We start from the raw sequence: 27342 nt of genomic DNA, 5'->3' as shown, positions 1-27342 counted from the left end.
CGTGATGAATTCAGCAGTTGTGCACATATACAGGGCTCGATCATACTAAGCATCCCCTGAGCTCCGTTTGCAGACAAGTCATATCTCCACCATGACAAAATTCCCACAAGATTTTGAATAATTAATTGCTTGGAATTTGCAGGATTCAGCAGATATGTTCAGCGTTATTGATGGCAGCTAACTTTATCTCTTTTATTTCTGAGACACATAATGAAATAGGGAGTCCCTCAAATAACCACAGTTAGCGTTGAGGCTAATTTTGTAAGGGCCAGTGGGCTTTTGCCTTAATGTGTATAAATACGATTTTTTCTCCCTCACAGCAGAATGCATGGTAGATAGAGGCAGAGTGAATTGGCACTAATTTATGAACGCTTCCAGCCTTCTCCGTGCAGTACACCCTGTGAGGGCAAGATGCTCTAATTACACTTACTTCACATAATGAGAGCTTTTAATGACAATTACTGATTGGAGTTAGGGATGTTTGGGGACCTTAAGAGCAGATGTATTAACTTTCAGAAGGAAAGACTTCATCTGTCTTTTGTGTAGCTCAGCCCCACCACTGACCAGTTAGTTACTCAGTGAAATCCAGCTCCACGGCCCCAAAGATGTGAGTGGGCTCTGAACCGAGGGGCTGAAGGACACTTTCTCAACGCAAATTAGGTCAAAGCGTTCAAGAATTCTGTTTGCTTTTAGCAGTGTTTTAACTTTGCGCTTTTTCTCCTTGTTGATGGTCACACTGGCTGTTTCCCTTTTTGGTAACAAGAATAACCCATAGTCCAGACTGCACTTTTTAGAGACATTGATTTGCACAGTCACAAATGGATACCTGACATTGTTTTCCTCTTTGCACATTTGTAGTGTTCAAATTTGGGGGGCCAGTATTTAAAAGCTCTGGCATGCTTTATATTAATATGGATATGAGAATTACAATAAAGATAAAAATTCTAGGTCGTTACTAATTGTTGTACTAAGTGCATGAGTTTATATGGTCTACATATCCTATTTTGAGCAAAGCAGAAATTTTCTTTACAAGTCAAGATGACATGTATACGTCGTCTTTTATAAACAATTAGAAATTTCAATTACATATCACATCGACATTTTACTAGTAGGATGATATTGCCCTTTCTAGCTTCAGTATCTATCTCTCTTCTTACTGAAAATAGATCAAGCTTTGTTTGTCTGTTTCCTTTTCCCTTTCAGGTCGCTCTGAGCATCAGTTTCTCCTAAAGCCTTCTTGCTTTTATATTCTCTATCTATACCACCATTTCCATTATTTCCTTTTTTTGCATTTTGAATTTTGTGTCTTTATGTCTGCTAAATCTGAAGTTAGAATTAAAAGCAAAAAAGTATTTGCAATGCAGGCAAGTTTAAACTCAGTAAATGTAAACAACTTACAAGTAATATAACTGGTAAAGTTGGAAGGGAAAATGGCTCATGTTTTCTTGACTCTTCCTACTCAGAACCTTCCCAGTTCTAGGATTCTGATTTAAATGACTATCTTTTATATATTCCATATCCTTACCCTACAACTCCCCAAAGCTAGCATAATTTAAGCCCTTAATAAGTACTAGCTTTAGCAATATTATCAGTAATTGAAACCATAAAACATTCCAATTGCCTTTTGTTAGTTTTAATACAGTTTCTTGTGAACGGGTATGTTTATAACCAAAAATCCCATTTTTCAGTCATGTATTCATTTGTTCATTCACTGGACACACATTTATTATTGGCTCAGGGTGAGGTATAAAATATGCCATCCTTCAAATAGCAGAATCTAGGATGTCTACAAGAAATTTTACTAAAAGATTAAAACTCGAACACGTACACTTTAGTAATGCGTATGCTATTACACTTCTCATTGTCTTAATCCCTAAAAAAATATGTTTTGAGTCCCCATAGTTTGCGTTCAACCAACATTTATTGAGCATTTATTAAGCTAGGTAACTGTGCTATGTGCTTTCACACCCACAGTCAGAAATGCTATCAGCTGCCCCAGGGAGGAATGGACCCCTGCATTTTTTGTTGAGGACACTGAGGGTTATAGAGGCTAGATAAGTGGTGTGCCCAACATCTCAGAGCCAGAAGACCATCTCACCAGGCTTCCCAATTCCAAATCTGGAGTTTCTATCTATACAACAGCCATTCGCTTCCCCCTTCCCTGCCCCCTGCCACTATTTTTTTTTTTTTTTTTTTTTTTTTGCTGCCACTATTTTTGAAGCTGATCCCCTGACCTTGGCCATAAAGACTGGACAAGGAGGCTGAAGTTCTCTCTGGAGGTGTTGGTCTGCTACTTGTCTTGGCTACTTACTGCTCTTAAAGGAGTTAATATAGCTTATTAAGCATATATATTCAAAACTAAAACATAGCCATAGTTTGGGAGAATGTCTATATAATTCAGGGAAACAAAATTTGATGCAAGTTGTTCTATGCACATAACTTTTTTTCTTTTTTCATTTAAAGAGCAAAACCTATCAGTTAATTTGGCATCAGAATTTAAGAGAACTCAAACTGTAGCCCAGTTATTTGAGGTTCCACAACGCTGGTCAGCCAGAAAGGTTGTACCTGGCCCACTGACTCTCAGACCTGTGAGAAATAGGCAGCAGATTCCCAGTTTGGTAACAAAGGGCCCTGACACTGGACTCTTGGCCTGAGCATTGTCCAAGGTAATATAAACTGTTTAATAGAGAAATCACAGATGCCCATCTGAGGGATTTTGGTGGAATTGCCAATTATAAAAGCAGAGCTAAAATTACCTAGCTCATCACCGGAACCCCCCAAAGAAAAAGCCCCTTAATTTTGCATATGTTTCAAGCAGTGCCTCTCTAAGTATTGCTGCTGTTCATGATAAATCAAAAAGTTAAAAGCCAAACCAACCTATCATAGAGTCCCAAAGATCAATATGTCGCTTTCTGTGTATAACAGAAAGTATCAGCTTTTCTTTAATTATCTGTTTGGGGTTTTTTGGCTCAATAGCATGAGTCATTGAATTCATAAAAGCCCGAGCAGGCACAAAGAAACACCCAATTTTATCTTCCTGTCTTTCTATCTATCTATCTCTCTATCTAGTTTTAGTTTTTTCCCCAGTTTCACTGAGCAATAATTGACATACATCATTGTATACATTTAAGGCATGCCGCATGATGGTTTGATTTACATATATTATGAAATGATTACCACAGGAGGTCTAGCTAACCTCCATCCTCTCATATAGATACAATAAAAAGAAAAGAAGGAAAAAAGAAAAAAGTTTTCTCCTTGAAGAAATACCCACTTTTAAACAAATCATTTTTCAAACATTTATTGAACACATACGAAAGGTCAGGCAAGCAATAAAAACAATACAAAGATGAACAAGACAGAAATCATAAGCCAACACCTCACCTGTGTGACCTTGGACATGTTACTCGATCTCTCTACACTTCTGTTTCCTCTTGTAATATGGTAATACTGTCTACCTCATAAGGCTGTTGAAAGGACTGAATGACACAGTATATGTAAAGTGCCTAGTCTTGAAAAAGAAAGAGCTATTATTTTATCATCAGTATTATCACTACTAAAGTTAAGTGACTTGTAGAAAATCAGAAAGAGTTGCTGACAGGATCAGAGTCTCCCTCTGCTCCTCTCATAAACAAACATTTATTCAGTGATCCTGCTGGTTGATTTTGCAGACATTTGTTGAGTGTCTCCTCTCTGCAAGGAGCTATGCTAAGCCCTGTGAAAATACAAGTTGCTATTGGACACACTTCTTGTCCTCAGGTGTTTGTGGACTATTTGGGGATGTGAGACATATACATAATTAATTGTGGTGCCAAGAAGAAAGCAAAAAGTGGTATAATAGAGGCACAGACATCAGAAGGAAAAGTGAGAAGGGAAGCCTTCATGGACTACAGGATTTTGAAGGATGGATAGATATTTGGACATTCCAAGGAAAGGAAACAGTAAATGCATTATACCAGAAGTGGTGAGAATTCATCATGCTTGAGAAAGGATCTCTGAAGGGCCAGGATAGCAGAAGGTATTAATAGGCACAGAATACATGCTGTAGTATTTCCATGAGCAGTGTCGCAATGTCTCAAAGTCCCCAAGTAACAGAGAGAGAATTTGGGGGGGGTGGAGGTTTGAGAGAGAGGTGGCCAAGTGTTAATAATTGGTAGTTGGTGAATAGAAGTGAAGGGTCTCTGGGTGTTCATTATACTATCCTCGGAAGCTTTCTTGAGGTTTGAATTTTTTTTTTAAAGTTGAGGGAAAAAATAAAAACACATAAGAAACTCCTTTAATCAATAAACAAAGAACAAATTACCTAGCTTAAAAAATGAGCAAAACATGACAGGAAATGCCACAGGAGATTATAGGAATAACCAATACATAAATGAAAATATGTTTAATCTCTGAGGAGTTAGAGAAATTTAATTCAAAACAATGAGATGTTACTTTTCACCCACCTGCTCACCGCATTTTTAAAGTGTAGTCATATTGTGTGTATCTGAAAAAAAAGAGATGTTAATACCGACCTTCTGTGATTGCTGTAGGGATTCAAGAGCAGAGCATATGAGGTACCTGGCACGCAAAAGAACTCAGTAACATCTCCTTCTACTACTACCATTATCTAGTTGAAGATACCGATCACCTGAACGAGGGGAGAAGCAGGGGAATGGGAAGAATCCGTAGGATTTGGCAACTGATTGAATTTGAAGGAACAAGGAGGAGGGTAGAGAGCTCAGGAAAAACTCCAGGTCTTGTGTGTTTGTTTGTAGAAGAGAAATTGCTAAGGAAAGGAGAAGATGCTGGCTTAATTGAGTTGTCTGCCACACTGATTGTTGAACACGCTGAGGAATTCTTTTCAGGAAGGGTGGTTGATCCTTAGAAATTATTAAAGATAGACCCATAATTTAGAGACTTCTTATATAAATGCTCTGTTTTTAAGAATTATGTTCTTAAATATATATGTTACAGGTGCACACACAAAATAGAACGATTAATGAAAGTATCCTTCCCCAGCCTCTCCTTATGGATAGCCATTGTTAAGTTTCTCATGTTTTCTACCAGAAAAATATTTATGACAATACCAGTATCATATCTGTGTGTACACACACATGCATATGTGTGTACTTTCAAACATTCACATGAATGGTAATATATCTAGGGGTGTTGCTTTTTTTTTTCTTAACTCAATCCAATCTTCCTTTGTTCTGTTAAACATCTGTTTATGAGTCCACTGACAAGGTATATCATAATGGATTTAACTAATTCCCCGTGAATGACCATGTAAGGTTGTTTTCAGTTTTTTACTGTTACGAATAACTGGTCATGAACATTAGTGTACATTTATCTTGATGTTTTGTTGGTTGGTTTTGGAGCATATTATTAGCAACAATTCCTAGAAGTAGAATTGCTGGGCCAGAAAGTGTTTATAGTTTTAATTTTGATAATTTCCCTCTTAAAAGGCTCTACCATTTACCCTCCTTTCAACAGTGTGAGAGGGTTTTTGCCACACCCTCACCAATAGTGGGTATTACTAACTTGTAAATTCATTAAGAGAAAATATTACCTTGTTTAGATGTATATTTATCAATTCTTTATTATGGCATTACTTATATTATTTATTGTTAATTATAAGTGAGGTTGAACAGTTTTTAAAATCTTCATTAACTTTTTCCTACCTTTTTCTTTTTTAATACAATATTCTGATTTTATATTCCTATAAAATTCTATGTGTAAAATTAACCTTATTATCTAAATCACTATATATATATCCATATAGGTATATCTATATATATATTATGTGCTTTAAAAAACCTAACAAAGAGGGATAATAAAATTACATAGTTTATGTATTTAGTTCAATTAATCATTAGCTTCTTTACCATTGGTTTCTCTCAAGGAACAGTGCTAGGCACCAAAGATAGAAAAATGTTCGTATCTTTTTACCAATTTTATCATTAATCATTTATATTGATTTCATACGCTATCCATATAATAATAATCTAGCCTGTTACATGTGTGGCAAATATTTTTTTTATTCATTTATCTTTTGACTGTATTTTTTTCACATAAAGTTGTTGTTTAATATGCAATTAAATTCAGCAGTCTCTTCCTTTATAGCTTCTAGGAATTTTTTTTCTAATTACTTAGTGTGCTCAGGCTGCCATTAACAAAATACTGTAGACTGGGTAGGTTAAAAAACATCAATTTATTCCTCACAGTGGCTAAGAAGTTCAGGATCAAGGTGCCAGCTGATTCAGTTCCTGGTGAAGGATCTCTTTCTTGCCTGTGTATGGCCACCTTCAAACTGTGTCCTCACACGGTGGAGAGAGAGAGAGACTGAGATCTCTGGTGTCTCTTCCTCTTGTTATAAGTCACCAGCACTATTGATTAAGACCTTACTCTTATGACCTCATTTAACCTTAATTACATCCTAAAGGCCCTATCACCAAATAGCGACACAGTGGGAATTAGGGACTCAACATGTGAATTTGGGGTCGGGGGAACACAATTCAGCCATAGCAATTACCAAGTGTAATATTGCATTCTGTGTTAATCCACCAAATGGCAGTTTTGAGCACTGTGTGAGATCTTTGTTAGTGTTCAGTTGTTTGACTTAGTATAAAACTTTTTTGAGAACAAGAATATAATTTCATTTGAGTACCCGCACTCATCTCAAGGGCCTCTTCTGTCCTATTCTGAGTGGGCCAACTATAAATATGATGTTAGACCTCAGAGATCATCTGGTACAATACCTTCAGTGCATATCTGTGGAAAATGAGACCCAGACTGGTCGAAGAGACTTCCTCCAAATTTTGGAGTTAATCACACCAGAAGTTGGACTGGAATTCTGGTCATTTTGACTTTCAGTCTAGTGTTGATTCTTCAGTAAGTGAATAAATACATATAAGTACTTAGAACATGGCTGGTACCTAATAAGTGCTGCCTAAGTATTAGCTATTATTGTTACTTCACTGTTGTCATCAGTATGTTCATCATTATTCATAGAGAACAGATTCTGGAAGCAGACTGAGATTGAACCTCAGTGAGATGAGCAGTCAGTTGTTAGTCTTTCTGAGCCTCAGGTGTCTCAACTATAATAGAGGACAATAGTGGAAGAAGCTATCTCATAAGGGAGTTGAAAGAAACAGTTTTTTTTTTTTTAATATGCAGAACACAGAGCAGCACCTGTATCAAAATAAAAATTATGTAAATATTATATGAAATAATATTTTTTTCCCCAGTTTATTAAAAAGGGTACAAATGAACAGTGGATGAAGAGGCACATAGGGTGAGGTCTGGAAGGATCCTGAGTGCAGGACCTTCTGTCCCCAGGAGTTAGGCTGTGCCCCCCTCCCAGTATTATTATAGAACCACTTAGTCTCCTAGAATCAGCTTGAGCCAACTAATCTTGTCTAGTTGCTTCCCGCCTCCTTCTGGAGTCGTGATTGTAAGCACAATCTACAATGGTCACTGATACAATAAAAATACTTAAATTATGTGATGAGAGAGCAAAGCACAAACTAGATAAGGAGACAAATTGAACATTGAATTGTTTTTGAGGCCTGCTTGCAAAAACAAGTTAGAGGGCTTCCCTGGTGGCACAGTGGTTGAGAATCTGCCTGCCAATGCAGGAGACACGGGTTTTGAGCCCTGGTCTGGGAAGACCCCACATGCCTCAGAGCAACTAGGCCCGTGAGCCACAACTACTGAGCCTGCGCGTCTGGAGCCCATGCTCTGCAACAAGAGAGGCCACGATAGTGAGAGGCCCGCGCGCTGCGATGAAGAGTGGCCCCCACTCGCCGCAACTAGAGAAAGCCCTCGCACAGAAACGAAGACCCAACACATCCAAAAATAAATAAATAAATTAATTAATTAAAAAAAAAAAAGTTAGAGCCATGCAAAGAGGAGGTGGTACCAAGAGGAGGTTAGAAGATATAAAGGAAAGTGTCATCAATATTGATTAGATTTAATCCTCCTTTCCATCCTTTCAATATTGATATAATTCTGTCTTGAGATATCCTGGGCTCATAAATGAGAAAAGTTTCATAAGTTGACTGAGTTTTGTTATTTTTCTTATGTGCAGAAATACAAATGTTATGAAAAGGAAAGTCAGGACTTATGGTGTCAATTTTATAAGAAATTTGAAATAAATGATGTAATTTTAAACACATCTGGAATTTTTTAATCTCTAGTTTTTGAAAGGTTTTTCCAGAAAGAGAAGTTACTATGTATTAAAAATCACTCCATACTTAATACTGCTTGGTTCCATAGAGAACATCTTTTGTGCCGAGTCTTTATAAAGCAGCTTCATTATTTGTTTTTCAAAATACCATGTTGATTCCTAAAATATTGGGCTCCCTGCCATTCACATTTAATTGAAGAGCACAATTCCAAGCCAATGTTTAAAATATTTAAATCTCGCCATTTACTATTATCCATTCCATGACTCTCCTTCAGTACGTTGAGCATCTACTATGTGTCTGCACTCTACTCATCACTCAGGAGACAAAAATGAATACAGCCCCAGTGTTTCCCCTGCACCCTAGCCCCAGAAGTTTATAGTCTATGGGTGTATCAGTCATGAGAAAAAGTAATTGCAGCATGATACAACTGCTGTGATAGTGTAAATCCAGTGATAGCACAAAGGAAGAAATGACCAATCAGAAACAGACCACTTTACACAGTGCTTGAGCACATTTAGTCCTTCTACAGGAAAATAAACAATTACCAAAATGTCAACATAACTAGAAATCTTTATCCATTCCTAGGGTCAATTTATGCTACTGCTGTAGATAATCTCCATATCATGATAGCAGAACCCAAACAACCTAGTTTTTTGTTTGTTTGTTTGTTTTTGTTTGCAAAGAAAGAAAAAGCAACCCTTGTAACAAAGCCTTTTGTTGGATTAGAATTTTTTCTCATCCCATGAATTTAGAGAGATTGAATGCCTTCTCTAATGATAGGAGGCATTACTCTTTCCGGGTTTAGAAATCATTATTTTCTATGTAGTCTTCTGTAAACTATTGATACTACACATGCTTATTAAAGAGTTATGGAATATCTCCTTTTGCAGATTTTAGACTCTAGGGCTAAACAGTCTCCTTATGACAGGTGGAGAGTAGGCATAGAAAAAAGGATAAATGCTGTCTAGGTGATTGATAATATGGTTGTCTGTCTCAGGGGCTAGCTTCTGGAAAGGGCCGTCCAAGGGCAGTTTTAAGAACAATTGCCTACGGCTGTCTTGGGCTGAATGTGTGGCAGAAAAAAGAACTCACTCCTCTGGGGGAAGGGAAAAGAAGGCGCAGTATCCCAGAAGACTTATGGCTTCTATTTGTCTGATGAAAGAGTGGCATTGACGGAATACAGAATGGATGATAGCAAATCTTGCTTGTGTCTAGTGAAGATTTTTGTTTAGCGGGGTGGAGGGATTCAAATTGTGAAGTCTATTTGGGATGAGTTATCTGCAATCTCTCCCTATCCCTGGAGAGAAGGAGAATGACTAATTGAAGCATCCCAGAACAGTAATTGAGACAGATTGAAAGGGGAAATGAGTGATTAACCTTAAGCCTTCTCTTGACGCTGTGCATGGTAATGTTAGAGGTTTCTGGGCGGTGCCTTAGGAGCTCATTTTCACAAAAGTCCACATAGCTCCTATAATTAAATTTCAGAGAAATACGTTTCCGCCCCAACTTAAGTTTCAGATACTTGTTGCTCTGTTTTACATCATGTCACTAATAAAAGCTTGTTACTAATGGCTGAAAACCAGAGACAGATTTGCTGAGAAGCTAATGAAGCTTAAACTTTAGGACCCCTCACCCTGGAACTAATTTTGCATTCCTTTCTTAAAGAAAAGCCCCAGATTGTATAGGCCTTGAGTCCCGCAAAACCTACATCTGTCCCTGCTGATAAAATTCCAATAATAAATGAGTGATTGGCATAAATTGAAAAGTTCTCCAAAATGAAGGCCAGCATTTCTTCACTCCTTAGGGATTCAGGAACTAAGTTTCATAAATGCCTAGACCTATATCTGTTTACTCTAAATTATCAAGTTTTTGAAATTCTGGGAGTTGAGATGAACAATATCCTAACTAATTATATGTCTTTGTGAGTACAGTGATTACTTTATTCCCTAAATAGAGTGTTAGTAATATTAAAAAAGGAAAAGTAGAAAAAAAATGTATGATATAATAATATAGAGGTACCATTTTTTACATATTTCTGTGTACTGGTACAATAATTATAAATAAGAATCAAATGGGTTAGTTTTTAAAAGACTCAGATTTCCCGTATTCTGAATTGTGATACAATTTATCCTTCTACCTTTTAGCAATATCTAATTTAGTGCCCTGTATGCAGTAGATGGTCAAAAAGCATTTGTTGAATTGAAACTAAGTGTATGTTGTGAATTGGATTGCTTTACTAAAAAGAAGAGCTAGCAGAATCTGGCTGATGTGAAAAAAATAAAACACTTAACCTAAATGTAGCTGTATGCACATTGATGGCAAGTAACTTTTACAAAGCAAAACTCTCTACTTACCAGAAATTTCGGAATCATCCTTTGGCAAGTATAATTAACATAAGATCACAAACCCGCTACCACATTTTTATTTGATAAGTGGGTCCATGGTTAACTCAGGCATCCTATATGACTAGTCTGAAAATTCATGTATGCCCGAAATCTGGGGATATTTTTTTCCTTATTTTTTATTATTGTTGTTGATTTTTTTCCTGCTTTTGATAGGGTTGTAAATTGACCTGGAGAAATGATAACTAATGGAGTATACTTGGGTTTAGACAAAATTTTATTTGACTAGTTATATACTTGTATCTGAAACTTGTATCCTTGATAGTTTTCTTCCCAGTGGATATCAGTTTGCTGCAACAGCTTTCTGTAACAGAGGAAGTTAGCTCTCTTTTGCTTACTCACTCATATTCTTATACACACATTCTCTCTCTCTCTCTCTCTCTCTCTCTCACACACACACACACACACACACAAGCAATCCACACGCACAGATAGTTTTTTGACAAGCAGGTATTTGTATAGTTTGAGTCACTGAATGAACTATGAGCTATCAGTACATAGTTTGACAAGAGCTGGGGCCGTTCTCCAAGCTCTCAGGGATTGTACCTCTCTCAGCTAGGAGTAATTCTTGACTCAATGCTCAAATGGTGGGATGGTCTAGAAGTACACAGTGAAAGAGTATAGTCTCTTATGGCCATGTTCTTTGGAGAGAATTAAAAATATAGAAAGAATACAGTGATTTTGAGCAAAGTACTTAATTGTTAGTATCAACATAGTATATTTAAAATTTTTTCTTCTGCCTGAGAGGTTGTCAAGATTGGGATTTTCATCTCTGAAGATGCTTGTTTCTCAGCCTCCCCATTGGGCTGATCCTCTTAGTTATTCAGGCAATGTCACAAGCAATCAAATGAGGTGAAATATTTGTTTCATTTTAGACCAGGTGTCATAGTTTTGAATATCATTTATTCTATCAGCAGCAGCAATTACAAAATTAAGGTAACCAGTAACTTTTTTATTGGAGGTCTTGTTCCTCTAAGACCTGTTTGTTCTGATGATCTTGCTGAATCTTCTGATAAATCTACATCAATAAAAGATGTTGTATTCATTGATCAAGCATAGAGCCGAAGCTGCAAACACACGTATTACACGTGTTAAAGATTGTCACTTTTGATAGGAGTAAAGGATAAGTAATTGTTGAGAACACCAAAGCCCTCTACAACAAAGACTAATATGGACTGTTTTGAGCTGGTGGGCCAGCATATATCTGAACAAATAGGATCCTAATGGTTTGGTGAACTAGAAGACAGAATGAAAGCAATTTGGGCAGCATTCCTAAGTCTGCAATTTTGTTAGGCCAGTTCAGACCCTCTCCACAGGAAGCAGACATTGAGGTCAGAAGTTGGGTCAAAGCCTTTTAATTGTGAACCTCCATGATGCCTCTGGGCTCAGGTCAATAACCTGAGAGACTCTGTCTGTCGGCCTGGAAAGAGTATATTACGGGGGCTCAGGTGGCCCACTAGACTGTTCTAATACTCAATTGTGAGAAGCAGATTATCTGCTTTGCAGATTATCTGATCTTCTTTCATCAGCCTCCCTACTGGGCTTTCAGTTGCCAAGTATGGGTCTCAAATGTGAAGTGCAAGAAGTTGGGCACAGTGGACTCTGTGTGCAATCCCATTAGTAAACCAAATATAAATCAATCAACAGGCACTGCTTTGTTAAATGGCTTCAGGCTTATTTGCTTTGGCATTTTCTCTATCTTAATCTGTATTCTCTAGAGTTGCCTGAACCCCATTTATTTTGCTCTTATCTCCTAGAAATCTTTAGACTAGAGAACAGATGTATCATGAAATCCATGCAAAATGGAATTATTCCAACACCTTTCCTTTTTTTGTGTTCTCTGTAATGTAGATAGAGCATTACGATGTAATTTAATTTCTTCTCTGGAAATTCATAAAGTAGTTCCTGCCTAGGCTGTCTTTGGTGCCCTGGTAATCTTGCTTGTTTGTGCTCTTCAAGGCAGCTGTCGTTCAGACAGAAGAAAGATTGGTTCTCTGTGAGTCAGTTTTCTGTGGATTAGGAAATCAGGGCTGGATTGTGAATTATGTTTTTGTCAAAGACCAGACTATTATCATCATCCTCTCCTGTTTTCAGAAACAAAGAGAAAGAGGGACATAAGAAAAGAGGAAGGAAGAGATGGGGGTGAGAAAGAGAGAGGGAGAACACTAATGACATTTTGGCCTGCTATAAGTTATAATTTTCTCTGTAGCTAGACAGGTAGTATCCCTGATAAATTGTTAATAAGAAAGTGTATTTTTATGCCCTTCTTTGGCATATGAAAGCATCCCTGCAAACTTAAAAGCAAAATGGCAAACTCTTAAATCCTAATCTTTGTTTTCATCACTAGATCATGCCTCACTCCCAAAGTACTGTTTCCAAAGCTAGTTTTCCCCCTAAAACATATACTCTTTCCTGTTTTCCACTAGTCCTGGCACAGATGCTCTAAGAACAGCGCACTGATTGGTACTAGTGAACAAAAATTTTTGGTTTCAACAACACCTTCACCTATCCTTTTCTTTTTTAACCAGTTTTGATGACTTGATATTATATTAGTCGCCTGCCTACTTACAATATTAGCATATACTTCTATGAATTTTGAATTTTGTTGGCAATTTTTAAATCTTTTATTATTCAGCAGATACTCATTTTATACCTACTTTGTGCCAGGCACTATTCTAGGTCCTTGGCACAATGATAATAAGTTAGTAAAACAATCTTAGATTTCTTCCCTCAGGGAGTTTACATCCTGTTGGGAATAGACAGACAATAAAAAATAAACAAATAGGTAAATTATACAGTTTGTTAAAGAGAGAAGAGCTACAGAAACAAAAAGAAGAAGAGTGAAAGGTTAAAGGAAGCCAGAAGTGCTGAGGCAGAGGTGGGGAGGTTGTGATTTAAGTGGGGTGATCAAGTTGGCCTCATTTAAGGAGAGCAAAACCTTGAGTGCTCTCATGGGAGTTAGCTATGAAGATTTCTGGAGAAGAACATTCCAGGCAAAGGGAACAGCCAGTGCAAAGGCCACGAGGTGAGAGCATCCCTCCAGGTATTGAGACCCTGTGTTTATAAATTAAAACTAGAATGCTTTTCCTAAGATCAGTCTTTCATTATCAAGCTCTCTCTATCCTTACTGTTTGTTTCTGAAATAACTTAACAAAATTAGAAGCAGATTTCCCTCAATGTATCTGTGTTTCTAGAAATGATAGTAAACTATTTCCCGACATCCAAAACATCCTTTTTAAATGTCTTGCATCTTCTGAGAAGTAGAAATCATAGTATTTGTTAAATACTATGTTAAAATAATTTCATGTATTGAAACAAATTTAGTTCCTTTAGGAATTTAAATGGGACACCTGGAGTAGCTGTGTTATAATATGGAAGGGAAAAACATTTATTAAGCACCTATTATGTGACAGGCACTGTCCTAGGTCCTTTATATATGTTATCTTGTATAATCTCTACTGCTGTGAAGTGAGTGATATTGACTCCATTTTGTATGAGGAGTCAAAGAGATATTAAATAACTTGGCCAAAGGCTCAAAATAGAAAATGGACAAGCCAGATCCAAACCCAGGTCCAATAGAATTTAAGGCCAACGAACAGCATCACAATTTGCCCATTTTCCTGGGGTAACCTGTACGTAATTTTTACTTCATGTATTTCCCTCACTTGCCACAGGTAACCAATCAATACATCCTGTTCATTTTATCACCTGAGTATCTGCCAAATTTATTCATGTTTCTCCGTCTCCACCACCAGGGCCCTTGTTCAGCCATCGTCTCTCCACAGCCCTGCTGATTTCCTGGCTTCCAGTCTGAGCAGTAGTTCTCAACCCTGGCCATATAGTAAATAACTGGGGTAGTTTTTTTACGAAAATTGCTGCTGTGTGGGCCCCACTCCAGACCAATTAAATTATAATCTGGTGTAGGGGGGTTTAGACACTGATATTGTTTTAAAGCTCCTGGGTGACTCGAATATGTATTCGGTGTTGAGAACTACTGTATTAGACCCTTTTACAATGTAAATTTTACCACTAAAATCCCTGAGTAGCTCCTCCTTACTCTCAGGATAAAATCTGGACTTAATATGGCAGTTCTTGACCTGGTCCCTGGGCTTACCTTGCCAGCCCTTGTATCTTGCCCTGCCCTTGGATTTATTTGTAAATCACATAAAATTACTTTAAAATTATAACCTCAGGGATGTTTATTTGTATTCCAAATCAGCCTTTTGCTTAAAATGTTCTTCCTCTAGGACTTCCTGTCCAATAATGATCAATAAACCCTCAGGTGCACTAAGAAGCTATAAATGATCTTAATAAAATAAACAATTATTTTGTGAAGCTAATAGGGCTCTCTGATATGGCTGACTGATATTCTTTCAGACAAATCTATTGAAAGAACAAACGGACTCTGGACAATCAAAATTTGAGTCTTCCTAGTAGTAATGTTGAAACCATCATGAATTCCTTGGATTCTCATTTCATAATTTACATTCCTAAATGTATCTGAGGGTAGAGTAAATAATGGTGAAACAACTTATTTTGGAAGCGTTGTGATATTGAATCTGAGAAAAGGGTGTTTTCTTTTTTAATGTTTGATGAAAAGTTAACTTACCTCTGTCATTCCAAGCTCTTTCGTGCTATCATCCTTGCAAAATGCTTCAGTAACTAATTAACAAAGAAGTTATACTCTTATTAATGCCTTCTTTCAATGAATCAGAGTGTTTTTGTAAGATTAAAAATAAAAGGAGGCTAGCACTTTTATGAATCTCTTATTATTAGATAAGCTGGATGTTATTTTATTCAATGGGCAATAAGAGTAAAACATATTGACCTGGCTTCTGAGTAGACTACAGTGAAGGTCTCCACATTTAGGTGTTTATCAGAATCACCAGGGAAGCTTTTTAAAAAATGCAGTTTTCTCAGCTCCACCTTAAATTTATTGAATAAGAATCTCTAGGTTTAGACCCAAGAGTCTCTCTCTCTCTCTCTCTTTTTTTTTTTTTTTAAATCAGATTCCCAAGGAATTCTGATGCACGGCCAGGTTTAGCAACCACTGGACCAGAATATATTTAGCAATGGGAGGAGACATAGAGTAGCCTGATATTGATAGAAGTAACCCATTCACCCAACTGAGATAAAATATTGCTTTTAGAGTACTAAGTAATCAGATGCCTGGTAGTCAAAAGCAAGAATGAAAAACACCCCTCTGATGACCCATATTTCTTCCATTTTCCTTAAACTTGAGCCATCCCCAACCCACTGAGACTTCTCTAACAATGATAGGTCTTTAGTAGTAATAGCTCTAACAATAACGGCAGTAACATTGATTTTACAGGAGGCCCTGTTTTATATATATATATATATATATATATACACACACATATATATGGAGGATATATATATATATCCTGCATTTAATCTTCAGTACACCCTATGACGTAGGTGTTGTTATATGTGGGCAATACAGGAGGAAAGTGAATAAGCAAGTTACCTACCCCAGGTCATCCCAAGTAGGCATCATGATCCCAGCTCAGGCAGGCTGACCCCATAACCCCACTCTTACCCACTCTGCTCTGCTCCCTCTAAACATGCCATGTGCTTTTTTAAAAAAAAAAAAAAAACATGTACTTTATACAGTTCCATTTTTTTCCCTCATGATGCTTTCTTTGCCAAGGATCCCTTACTTCCCATTTTTCTCTATTGAAATCCTACTTTTTCTACAAAGCCAGCACCAACTCTGCCCTTTCTTTGGCCCCTTGTCCCATTATCTTCTCTGCCCTTAGACCGAATGAATTGTCCTTGACTTTGTATCCAAAGAGGAAAAGCAAACTGCTGTTTATTAACCATCTACCAAGAGTACTATGTAAGATAAATAATACGATGTCTATGTTATATTTGGGCAAAATGAAATTCAAGAAGGTAGGTGACTTCTGAGAGCCCCCCTCTGTATGGTGAAAGACAAATTTGAATCCCAGTCTGTCTAACTCTAGCTCTTTAGGCCATGATATGCTGTTCTCTCCCTTGACATGTGGTTTATGTCCTATCACAGCACGTATCATGCAAGCATATTATATCCATCTTTGAAACCCTTGTTCCAGAACAAGTGCTGTGCATATATGTGCTCTGGAAAGTGTTTGATGAATGAATTTTGAGGTTCTTCCAATAATCCAGATATTGGGAATTTTTATGGTGCTAAGCATATAGTTGACAAATGTGGTTAACTTTACTTTCTCCTTGTTCAAAGGAGAAAAGGATTATCTCACAAGTCATTAGGAAAACACCAGATTAAGCTATTAGGGGAGTTACTAGATCCTGTCTCTCCAGCCATTGTGTGCTTCAGTGACTTTATTTGCCTTATGATTTCTCTCTGTTTGGAGTAACCATTTGGATAGGTAAATAAAAGAGATGAAAGAAAGGAAGAAGAAAGCATGGAAAGTAGGAAGAACGGTTTAAAATAATTTTTGTTTTACAAAACCAAGTTTTCCTCCATGAAAAGTACCTCTGAACTCTGTGGGGGAAGATAAAACCATGAAGGTTGAGTGTTGGTATTTGTTTGGCATGCTTGAGAAATCTACATTCTTCCTGTCTCTGTGCCCTGCAGTTTTAATGTAGAAACAGACAATTCTGACTTGACCTTAAGTGCCTCACCAATCTACTCAGGGGACTCCCTTTAGGAATATGAGCTGACACCACCTTGCCTGAGTTTCTTTCAATCAATAACATGGCAGAGTACACATGATACGAATAGGCAGGCCGATAAGAAATAAAAGCATATCTGTTGATACAAATGGAGCGATAAATGGACGGGTTTCTATCCAAGGACTTTGAAGGGGAAATCAAGGAGGGACAAGATGATGGTCAAATGTGAATGTATAGCAAATTAATTTTTTTTCTGAGGGGCGGTTTCTCTTTCATTACTTACGTTCAGAAGAAAATGGTCAAGTTGTTCTGTGCCTAAAAGGAATTTGTTACTCTGATTCTTGGAATAAAATAAGCCTCTTGGGAGTGTGCATTTTGCGACTGTAAATCTACAGTGGCAAAATGGGGTTAATTTGACTGACTGGAAATATTAACCACATTATATCAAATAACTGCCAGAAAGAATTCTCTACCATGCCCTGTGACTTTATTTTAATTGATTTTTTTTTACTTTCAGCTTCTGTGATTTTTGTTTCTTCTGACACATGTTTATTAAATGCAGGAAGAAAATTGTTTTGCAAATTATTTTTAGTGGGTTTATCTTGTTTAAATTGGTGGGTTAACTCTTTTTCTTCAGAATTCCACCCTCTTTTATTTTCCGGCTCGATACTGCTGATTTAGCTTTTTGGGCCCACTAATAGCATTATTGTCCACGTCAGCAGTCTCCACAATTAAGCTGTATGCTTAGCAGTATCATTTGATGTTTCACAAAGATTTGAAAGTCAAAATTGAATATGATTGATTGCTGCGAGATATGTTAATATTAGGATTCCTGAGCTCTGGTGTAGAATAAATCATCCACTGTAATAACAAAGATAATGCCTCTAACATTACTCATTTTATGGTCTATCAGTAATCAGGCCTTAGGAATAAGCCTCATTTGTCTGCTGTAGAGCCCTCATATTATACGAATCACAAGGTGACTGTTCATAGAAACATCATTTAGGATAGTAGAATTTACCTGTCAGTATTACCAACAATGATATATTCAAAAGGATAACCTCATTTCCTTTATCAGCCTTTCTTTCTATTTACCCAACATTGGATGTTTAAAAATGAAGCTGTTTTATGCTTCACATCAGAGTTTCCATAATGCATCCCGCAATCCAGAAAAAAAAAAAAAGTTGTTTTGTTATTTTTTAACTATACTCGTCCAAAAAAAACCTACTACTAATAATGTAAAACAACATCTTTTGAATACTAACTAAGTTCCAAGAACTGCACCATGCATTTAGCATGTATAAATTTATTCATTCCTTACAATAACACAAAGGCATGTAGGTACTGTGTTTATCCCCAGTTTACTGAGGAAACCTCGGCCCAGAGAGGTTAGATACCTTGCTAGGGTCATACCGATTGTCAGTGGTAGAGCAGGATTTGAACCCAGGATGTCTGGCCCCAGGGCCCATGCTCCTAACTAATACAGCAGACCTGCAGGAGGCATGTGTGAGAGGTTTAGTCCCTGTCCTCGGTGGCTCACTTTCTCATTTTGGTGATAATAATCATGAACAGGAAGTCATTATAAAAGATCAACTACTAAGTTGCAGAATACATCCCCCAGATCGGTGCTGCAGGAATTCAAGAAGGCAAAAGGACTAGTATAGGCTGGGTAGCATTCAGAACAACTTGTCATTATTTAGTTAAAACTGAGATGCCTAGAAAAGCTTTAAAATTCCCAAACACTGAATGTTAATACTGGAAGTAATTTTATAGACTGCGGTATCTTTATGTTTTACACGTGATTCTACGTACTGGTAGGAGTATCTCTTAGTGATTTTAATTTACTCCCAGATTATTTTGAATATTTATACTTTGGGGTGAACTTTGCATTTGTAGATCTCTCACCTGTGAAATAAATTGAATCTACACCTGATAAAAATGTTACACAACGCCAACTTGCTATCTAGCGGGTTTGTTCCAGAAGGAAGGAACGGGTACTAGTTGTATTCTTTCATAGTCTCTAGTCTTACTCCTTTAAAGTTTTAGGCTGAACGAAATGATCCTCCTTTTTCTTCAGTTAATCAAGTCAGTGCAGGGTGACTACCTATGTAAAAATAACTTGCTAATTTAATGTCAAAGTCTAGAGTGAATTAATTTCACATCATGGGTTGTGAACAGCTTTGCATATTTTGGCGGTTCTGGTGAAGTAAAGCCCTGTGTAACTGTACCAGTGACAGAACATTTGTACCATTAAGGCTTCAAACTCTTATTCAGCTGTCAACACATGGGCACTTTCTGGAGCCAGATTCTCTCACGCTGTGCCCTGCCTGCAGCTCGCCGGAAGCTCAACTTTGACTAAAAGGGTTGATTTCTCTTCTCTTACCCTTGTTCTCATTTAGTGTTAAAACCTGCTTAAAGCCCACCCTTCATTCTGAAAAGTACACAGGCATGTGTCATCTCCTAAACCATGGTGACGTGGAGGTAAGGAGCTCCAAAGAAATGCTGGACATCTGAGCGAATAGTTAATTAGAGCGGAGTCTGGCAGTGTTAATTGTGAGCTGCAGTATAATGACTGCTGAAACCAAAGCTTTCTGGAGGTTTTCAAAACTTGAGTAGAGTTTTTAATACTGAGCAATAGGGTCAGTGTACTGTGGTGGAATTTAAAGTGGTTATTTTGACAGTGATAGGGTTTTTTTTTTTTTTTTTTTTTTAGTGGAGTCTAGTTGATTTACAATGTTGTATTAGTTTCAGGTGTACAGCAAAGTGAATCAGTTACACATATATATATCCACTCTTTTTTAGATTCTTTTCCCATATAGGTTATTACAGAATATTGAGTAGAGACTTGGCTTTTGTCACTTGCCAGTTTTGTTGTCTGATTGCAGACTCATTTGCTATACTGACTATGTGTGTTGTTTGTTTTGTTTTGTTTTTAATGTTTGTCTGCCTGAAGCCACGTGGTAATGCAGGGTGGACAGAACAGCCTAAAGAACCAGAGAATAATAGATAGAGACAAATGTTGGATAAAGCGATGAATTCTTTAGCCAACTCCCACCAACATAGCACAATGAAACAGAAACTTTTATTCGTGCAGGCTCTGACAATTTGATTTTCAGTGATTCTTTTCAAGTAAAATTGTAGAAGAGAGCTCCCAAATTTTATCCAATGGATAACATTACAAATCATTTAAAAATAGAAGTGACGTTCAGTGTCTCCACTGAAGAAGAATTCATGAACAATTGACATTTGTGGACCTGCACTATCTAATACACTACTAACTAACTGCATGTGGCTAATTAAATTTAAATTAATTAGAAAATTAAATAAAATTTAAAATTCAGGTCCTTGGTTGCACTAGCCACATTTCAAGTGTTTAAATAGCTACATGTGGCTACTGGCTACTAGGGAAAGCCAAATAAGTTTTCATTTGTTTCTTTTGTTTTGTTGTTTTTGGTTTTGGCTTTTAGTTATCATTTTAAAATATTTTTTTATGGAGGCAGAGACTATAACTGTTTGGAGAATTAGTGTGAGAACTTTGGTATTTATCTTGGTATCTCACTGTTATGATATTAAACAGCTCACAGATCTATAAATACATTATTCCAGTAACTCAGGAACTGAAGAAATACCTTGTAGATTAGCTAAGCCATGTTTTTTAGGATGCGTAGCAAAAAAAGCCTTGCTTATAGGTTGCTCAGAAGAGGAAAAAATCTGAATATGGAGTCAAAGGCTAAAGTTTCTTTGCCCCTAATGTATTTATAACCCAAGTACATTTTCAACACAGGATACTCAGCAGAATTTTTGTCTTCATGATAAAAGGCAAGACCAAGAAAATCTAGAAGGAAATACTTAAGAAAGTAGACCCTTTTAAATGAAGGGAGAATAAGTATTTTCTTAAGTTGTATAAAGCTATTTTACTCTAAAAATAGTAAACTCTGAGGAACTCTGGATAAGAGGGGTGGATTGTATCACTGACAGTTTCCCAGTTGTGATATTGTAAATACTAAACTTGCACAAGATGTTACCATTGGGGAAAACTGAGTGAAGGGTACACTGATCTCTCTGCATTATTTCTTATAACTGCATATGAACCTACAATGATCTCAAAATTATAAGTTTAAAAAAAGAAAAATAATAACTTGCTGAAGTCCTCATAGCTATTAGGAAACAGAGCTAAGACTCAGACTCTCTGATTCCAGAATTTGAGTGCCTAAAGCATTGCTTCATTTGAATAAAATTACTATATATTGAGAAACAGTAAATATATACCTACCCACCTTTTGGAGCTGGAGCAGAACTTTCAGATATTGATAAGTTGGTAACCATCCCTATAATTTTGAAGCATTATTTATCAATAATAAGAAAATTTTGGTTTATTAAATATCTGAGGTTGAATTTAATGATTTAATTTAATTTAATGATTTAATTTAAAACTTCTGTTACCTGTGCTTTAAGTAAAGATAAACTTTAATTTTAAACTCAGTCATAAAGTCAGTTACCATCAATCATGAGACACTAAAATAATATTTGGACATAACTTTGTGATTTTTAAATCATTATATGAGATTTTTACTGTATTTTACACAGTAAAATACAGTTTAAAAAATCCAGATAAAAATTAAAAATAAAAATGCATATATAGATATTTGAAAAAAGGAAGCAAATATCTGACTTATTATTGATTAAATTCAGTGTTTATATAAATATAAGATAGTGTTTTGCTTTGTGCTTTCTAGGAGTACAAAAGATATTATTAGTGAACCATAATTTTTTGGCAAAATTTTATATTTTCTATATTTACTGGATTTTATGCTGTAATAATGTGATCTTAATATATAATAAGCAGAGTTAGAATTACAGAGTCCCCTGATACTTTGCTCGGTCCGTGGATCTCATGATGTCAGTTTCTGCCAAGGATCGGAAGTCTGCTTTTTGGGTGGGGGGCGGTTTACCTTGTTGGATACTCTCCAATGAAAGTAGTATTAAAAAGGAAATGGAAGAGGCTTCCACTATGTGTATTGGCTTTTTTTTTTTTTTTTTCTTAAACTGTGTACTTGTCAGGATCTTGGACAAGAAGCAAGAATCACTGACCTAAATCCTCTTTGTGATTTTGCTGTGGCAGCCTCATATTAATTGGCTCCATCAAAATAACTCTTCTAAAGCCTTCCAAGCCCATTCTTCCAACTTACCTACAAAGCACAGTTTTGACTTAGCTTGAAATAAATAGTGAACATTTGACCTACCTAAAAAAACCCTTCATCTGACTCTCTGGCATTGGCTCTTTTTAGAAATGCAATAATCTCTCAACCTACCCAACTAATACTCATTATGGTCCAACGATGTGTGAGACATTATACCTGGCATTGTGGATGGAGGTAAAAAGATAATTAACACATTTGCTTTCAAGAAGTTCAGAGAAGAGAAGGATTAGTTTTAGTGGCAGTAGTAGTAGTATAAATAGTAGCAGCAGTATCATAGTACTTTCTCTGTGTCTGTCACTATTCTAATACTTTATTTTAACTCATGTAATCCTTGTATCAGCCCTATGAAGTAGGTATGTTGGAGGATGGAGGGAACAAAAAGTGCCCACTGAACTGAGAAGGCATCTTGAGACTGAAAAATGAGGCAGGCAGCTCCATGTAATCAATGGATCAGTGTATTATAGGGTAACTTACAGGGTGAGATTGGGCAGACCATGATGCAGAAGCATTCACAGCTGCACTCCATACTGCCAAGGGGCCATTGAGATAATTTTATAGTTAACCTACGGTATGGAGTAGGTGCTTGGAAACAGGATGTGCATTCCTAAGTCAAGACTCATGAATGAGTAACTAATCTTGTGGGCACTGAGAATTCCTCAGCAGTTTTCATCATTGTTTGGGGACTAACAGCATAGAGGCCACCTGATCCTAATGATTATTGAACAATATCTATTAACTGCAAAGCTCTTGACAACAGAAAACTGAATTACTGGGTAGGTTCACAGAAGGACGGGAGAAACTGTAAGGGCCCAAGATGGCGTCAGTTATGTTAACAGCCATCATACGTACAACTATTATGTCCATTTTACAGATGAAGATACTGAGGTACATAAGGGTTTAATCATTATCTAAGATCATACACCAGATGGTGCTAGAATTTGAACAGAAGTAGTCTGGCTCCAGAATTCATACTAGTCTGTATTTTCAAATGAGAGGAGTCTTGAGTGTGTCTTCAGTAATGGATAGGGAAGATCATCCAAAGAGAGGCATTGCAAGTAATTCTGCTTGACAGTCACTTAATAAATGCCCGTCGTGTGGAAAGCACTACAGAAATGAATAAGATACAGACGGTGCACTCAAGGAACTTACAGCAAGTTTACATACTTCCTGATGATCTATTTGGGGGCTGTTTGAGAAAAGAATATAATTTCTATTTGATGGTTTATTTCACAGTTTTGTGGTCCATTGTATTTCTCTTTGAACAATCCACAAATCACAAAATATTTTGCTGACATTTTTTTCTTTTAACCTTTATTGAGTGCCTACTAAAAGTTCGGCAGTGCGTGGTGAGGCCCGCAGGAACAGTAATAAACGAGATAGATCATCCCTCCCCTCACAGAATTTGCATCTAGTGGAGAAGACAGTTAAACAAGTATCAAAATGAAATGTGGGCAGTGCTATGAGAGAAGATAGGGAACTATCGGAGTATGTAAATAGAGACTTTAACCTTCAGGAACCTCAGGAGTGGTGATGCCTGAAAGATGAGGCGTCAGTCAGGAAAAAGGGGTGTGGGAAGTAGAGAGTAGGAAAAAAAAATGTTCCAGGCAGAGGGAACAGCACACACAGGGGCCAGCACGGAGAAAGAGCCTGGTTCATTTGATGAACAACTTAAAGGCGAGGAGCCTGGTTCATTTGATGAACTTAAAGGCGAGGAGCCTGATTCATTTGATGAACTTAAAGGCGAGGAGCCTGGTTCATTTGATGAACTTAAAGGCGAGGAGCCTGGTTCATTTGATGAACTTAAAGGTAAGGAGCCTGGTTCATTTGATGAACTTAAAGGCGAGTGGGGCGAGCAACCTGATCAGATTTGCAGACTCCTTCCGTGTCTGAATCATCGTGGGGAAGTTACTCGTCCTCTTAGAGCTTCAATGACTCCATTTAAAGGAAAGAGAAATACAGTACCTCCCTCTTAGGGTTGTTAGAAACATCAAACGAGATCGTGCCTTATACAGGACCAAGTGCAGAGTAAGTGCTGTAGAAGGCTTCGTCATTATTAACTTAGAGGGACCACCTTGACTGCATATGGAAGATGGTTTGGAGCAGGGCTAGACTGGAGGTGTGGACTAATTAGGAGGCTGGTACCGTGATTCAAGAGAAAAAAAAACATTGGCCTAGAGGAAAGTAGCAGTGGGACGATGAGAAGCAAATATATATTGCAAAGTTATTTCAGAGGTTGGATTGAGCCCTTGGTGGGTGTAGATGTAGCAGGTGAGAGGGAGAGGAGTTAGGGCTGACTCCTAGGTTTCTAGTTTGGGGTCACTGGGTGGGGACAGAAAGACAGGTTAGAAATCCAAATCCAACCTTGTAATGTACAGTTTTGGAAAATTAACCCTGTGGATGTGGATGAGCTATTGCTAGGTAGTCAGTGACAGAGTAGACTGGAAACCCTTCTGAATTCCTGCCCAGCATCTCTTCAGTATGACACTAAACTTCAATAGCAAATACCATTTCTAAGAAAACCAAATTATAAGAGAAGAAGCATATCTTTGTATGGAATGCCCTAAGGCACTCGATATATATTCAATAATGGAAAGCCTTGATTCTGTATAGCTATGTCATATCTATAATAAACTTAGCTAATAAATCAGGAGTGCCTCATACACTCACTGGGAGGATTGTTCATTTAAAAAAAAAAAAGGGTGCTATACCTTCTCAAATGAATCTTCTTAGTCAAGCCAAGTATAACTGACTTATTGATGAGCTAGACTCTGATTGGGTACAAGCATAAAGCAATATTACTGTCACTCAGTACTTTTTTTTAACACTTGTTCTGTGAAATAATTCTTTCCCCTTTTTGGATAAAATTTCAGAAAAAACCCATAGTTTCTCCAGTCACTTCCAGGTATTAAAAAGTCCAGTGTACTAGGAGAAAACACGGGAGAACATCTTCTCAAGTCACAAAACCATAACTATATCTGAAAAGATTGATCAAATGGGCTTTGTTAAAATTAAAAACATCTGTTCAACAAAATCCACCATTAAGAGAGTAAAAGGCAAGCCACGAGTCAGAGAAAATATTTCGAGTACACACATTGTCGGGTATCCAACAAAAGACTCGTATCCAGACTATGTAAATAGCTCATACAAATCAATAAAAAATATAGATAACACAATAAGAAATGGGCAAAGATTTGAATAGACATTTCATTGAAAATGATATCCAAATCTTCAGAAAGTATCTAAAAAAGGACTCAACATCATCAGTCGTCAGGAAAGTGCAGAATGGCTAAAATTTAAAGAGATTGTCAATAGCAAGTATTAATGCAGATGCCCAGTAACTGAAATTCTCATATATGGCTGGTGGAAGTGGAAAATGGCTCTAGTACTTTGGGAAACTGGCAATATCTATGAATGCTAAATGCATGCCTACCCCTGACTCAGCAGTTCTACTGTCACGTATATACCCAACAGACGAGTGCACATGTCCACCGGAAGGCATGTTCTGTAGCAGCTATTTTTCATAAACCAAAAGGGAAAAATTCAAATGTCCATCATTAGGGAATGGATAAGTAAGTTGTGATGTATTCATACAATAGAACACAACATATGAATGGAAAAGATGGGCTACTGCACCACCCAAAAACATGGTTAACTCTTACAGACACAAGATTGAGCCGATGAAGCCATACGCAAAAGAGTTTATACGTATGATTTCATGTATATGAAGTTCAAGGTGAGAAAAATTAACCCATGGCGATGAAAATGAGAATAGTGATGACTGGCTGAGTGGGACTTGACTAGGAGGAAGCATGAGGATCTTTCTAGATTACTAGAAATGTTTCACGTTTGGATCTGTGTGACAGTCACCCAGGTATGTATGTATGTGTATGAGATATATATGTAAAAATTTATACTATGTTTGATGTACTTCAATAAATAGAGAAAAGGCCTAGTCCCGTCTAATGTCAAAACTTCAGTCTCTTATCTAATTGAAAGCTTTTCCCCTTTCTTCCCCTCCCCCATCGACTCACGATTAGCGATCTGCAGTAAGGAAGGGAGAACTGTGATAGGTTTCTTCTCTCATCCTTGGGCCACCTCCTGTTCTATTCTTGAGCCACTGTTTTTGTCCCCTCCAGGATCAGGTACATGGGAGGAAGGAAGGACCAGAGAGGAATGGACACAGTGATGTGTCTTGGCTTATAATCGGGCTTTGCTGCCCTCCGAGTGGGGCACATCTCCAAAGGCCAGCTCTTTCTCTCGTGGGGATGCTTCTGCGGGTTTTTCAGCAATCCTGCTTCACTATGAACCTCCTAGTACAGCATTGCCTGGCATGGGCAGTGATCCTCTTACCACGCCAGCCGCAGCCCTTGGCCTTTAGTGATCTACTCCTCTGGCTGGAGTCCTAGTCAGAAGGACTCAAGTCCATCTCTTCCTTGGGTCACTTGACCCAGAGGAAAACTGACACGTCTTTGCCTGGCCAGTGGAGAACTTGCAGTTCGCTCCCATTTTAGCCTCTCTCCCTCCCAGCCTCTCAGCTTTAAGCTTCTCAAGGAGGGAGCCAGGGCCCGTTCTCTTGCTTTATATTATTGCCATGAGGATAAAATAGCAATGAATTATATGTATACAGAAATAGACATGCAAATACACATGTGCACATATACACATATTATACACATATTACTTAAAACAAGGTAAGTGTGCAAAAAGTATTAACTTCTTTCTTCTTTCTTCCTGGACTAGGTGACTTTTCACTCCCTTTCTTTCAGTAAAACATCTTTCTTTAGTTATAGGCTTTGGGTAGAGCAGAGAGGGACAGGGTTTTAGGATTCATTGTAAAGATGTATTGTGTCCTTGGAGTTTACTATTTGGAAACTTTTAATAAAGGTGCGCTATATTTGAAATTAAACCAGGTGTGGTAAAATAATCATATCC

At 37.3% G+C, this 27342-nt stretch overlaps 1 protein-coding gene across 4 annotated transcripts in view; it reads left to right on the top strand.

Moving 5' to 3' along the window:
- SLC10A7 (solute carrier family 10 member 7) overlaps window positions 1-27342 on the top strand; it is a 268939-nt gene that overhangs the window by 131616 nt on the left and 109981 nt on the right. The window contains exon 6 of one of the 4 annotated variants that reach the window (XM_082389037.1): window positions 7230-7295. The exons of the other annotated variants lie outside the window; for them this stretch is intronic. Within the exon in view, the coding sequence (XP_082245163.1) occupies window positions 7230-7280 (51 nt within the window). The 3' untranslated portion in view covers window positions 7281-7295. Of the gene's footprint in view, window positions 1-7229; window positions 7296-27342 lie in introns of those variants that run through there. 4 annotated transcript variants of the gene reach the window in all.

The sequence above is a fragment of the Balaenoptera borealis genome (genome assembly GCF_965194805.1).
Source record: "Balaenoptera borealis genome assembly, chromosome: 4".
NCBI classification, from domain to species: domain Eukaryota; kingdom Metazoa; phylum Chordata; class Mammalia; order Artiodactyla; family Balaenopteridae; genus Balaenoptera; species Balaenoptera borealis.
Note: the sequence above shows the minus strand (reverse complement) of the source record. Positions and strands in the feature narration are given on the sequence as shown.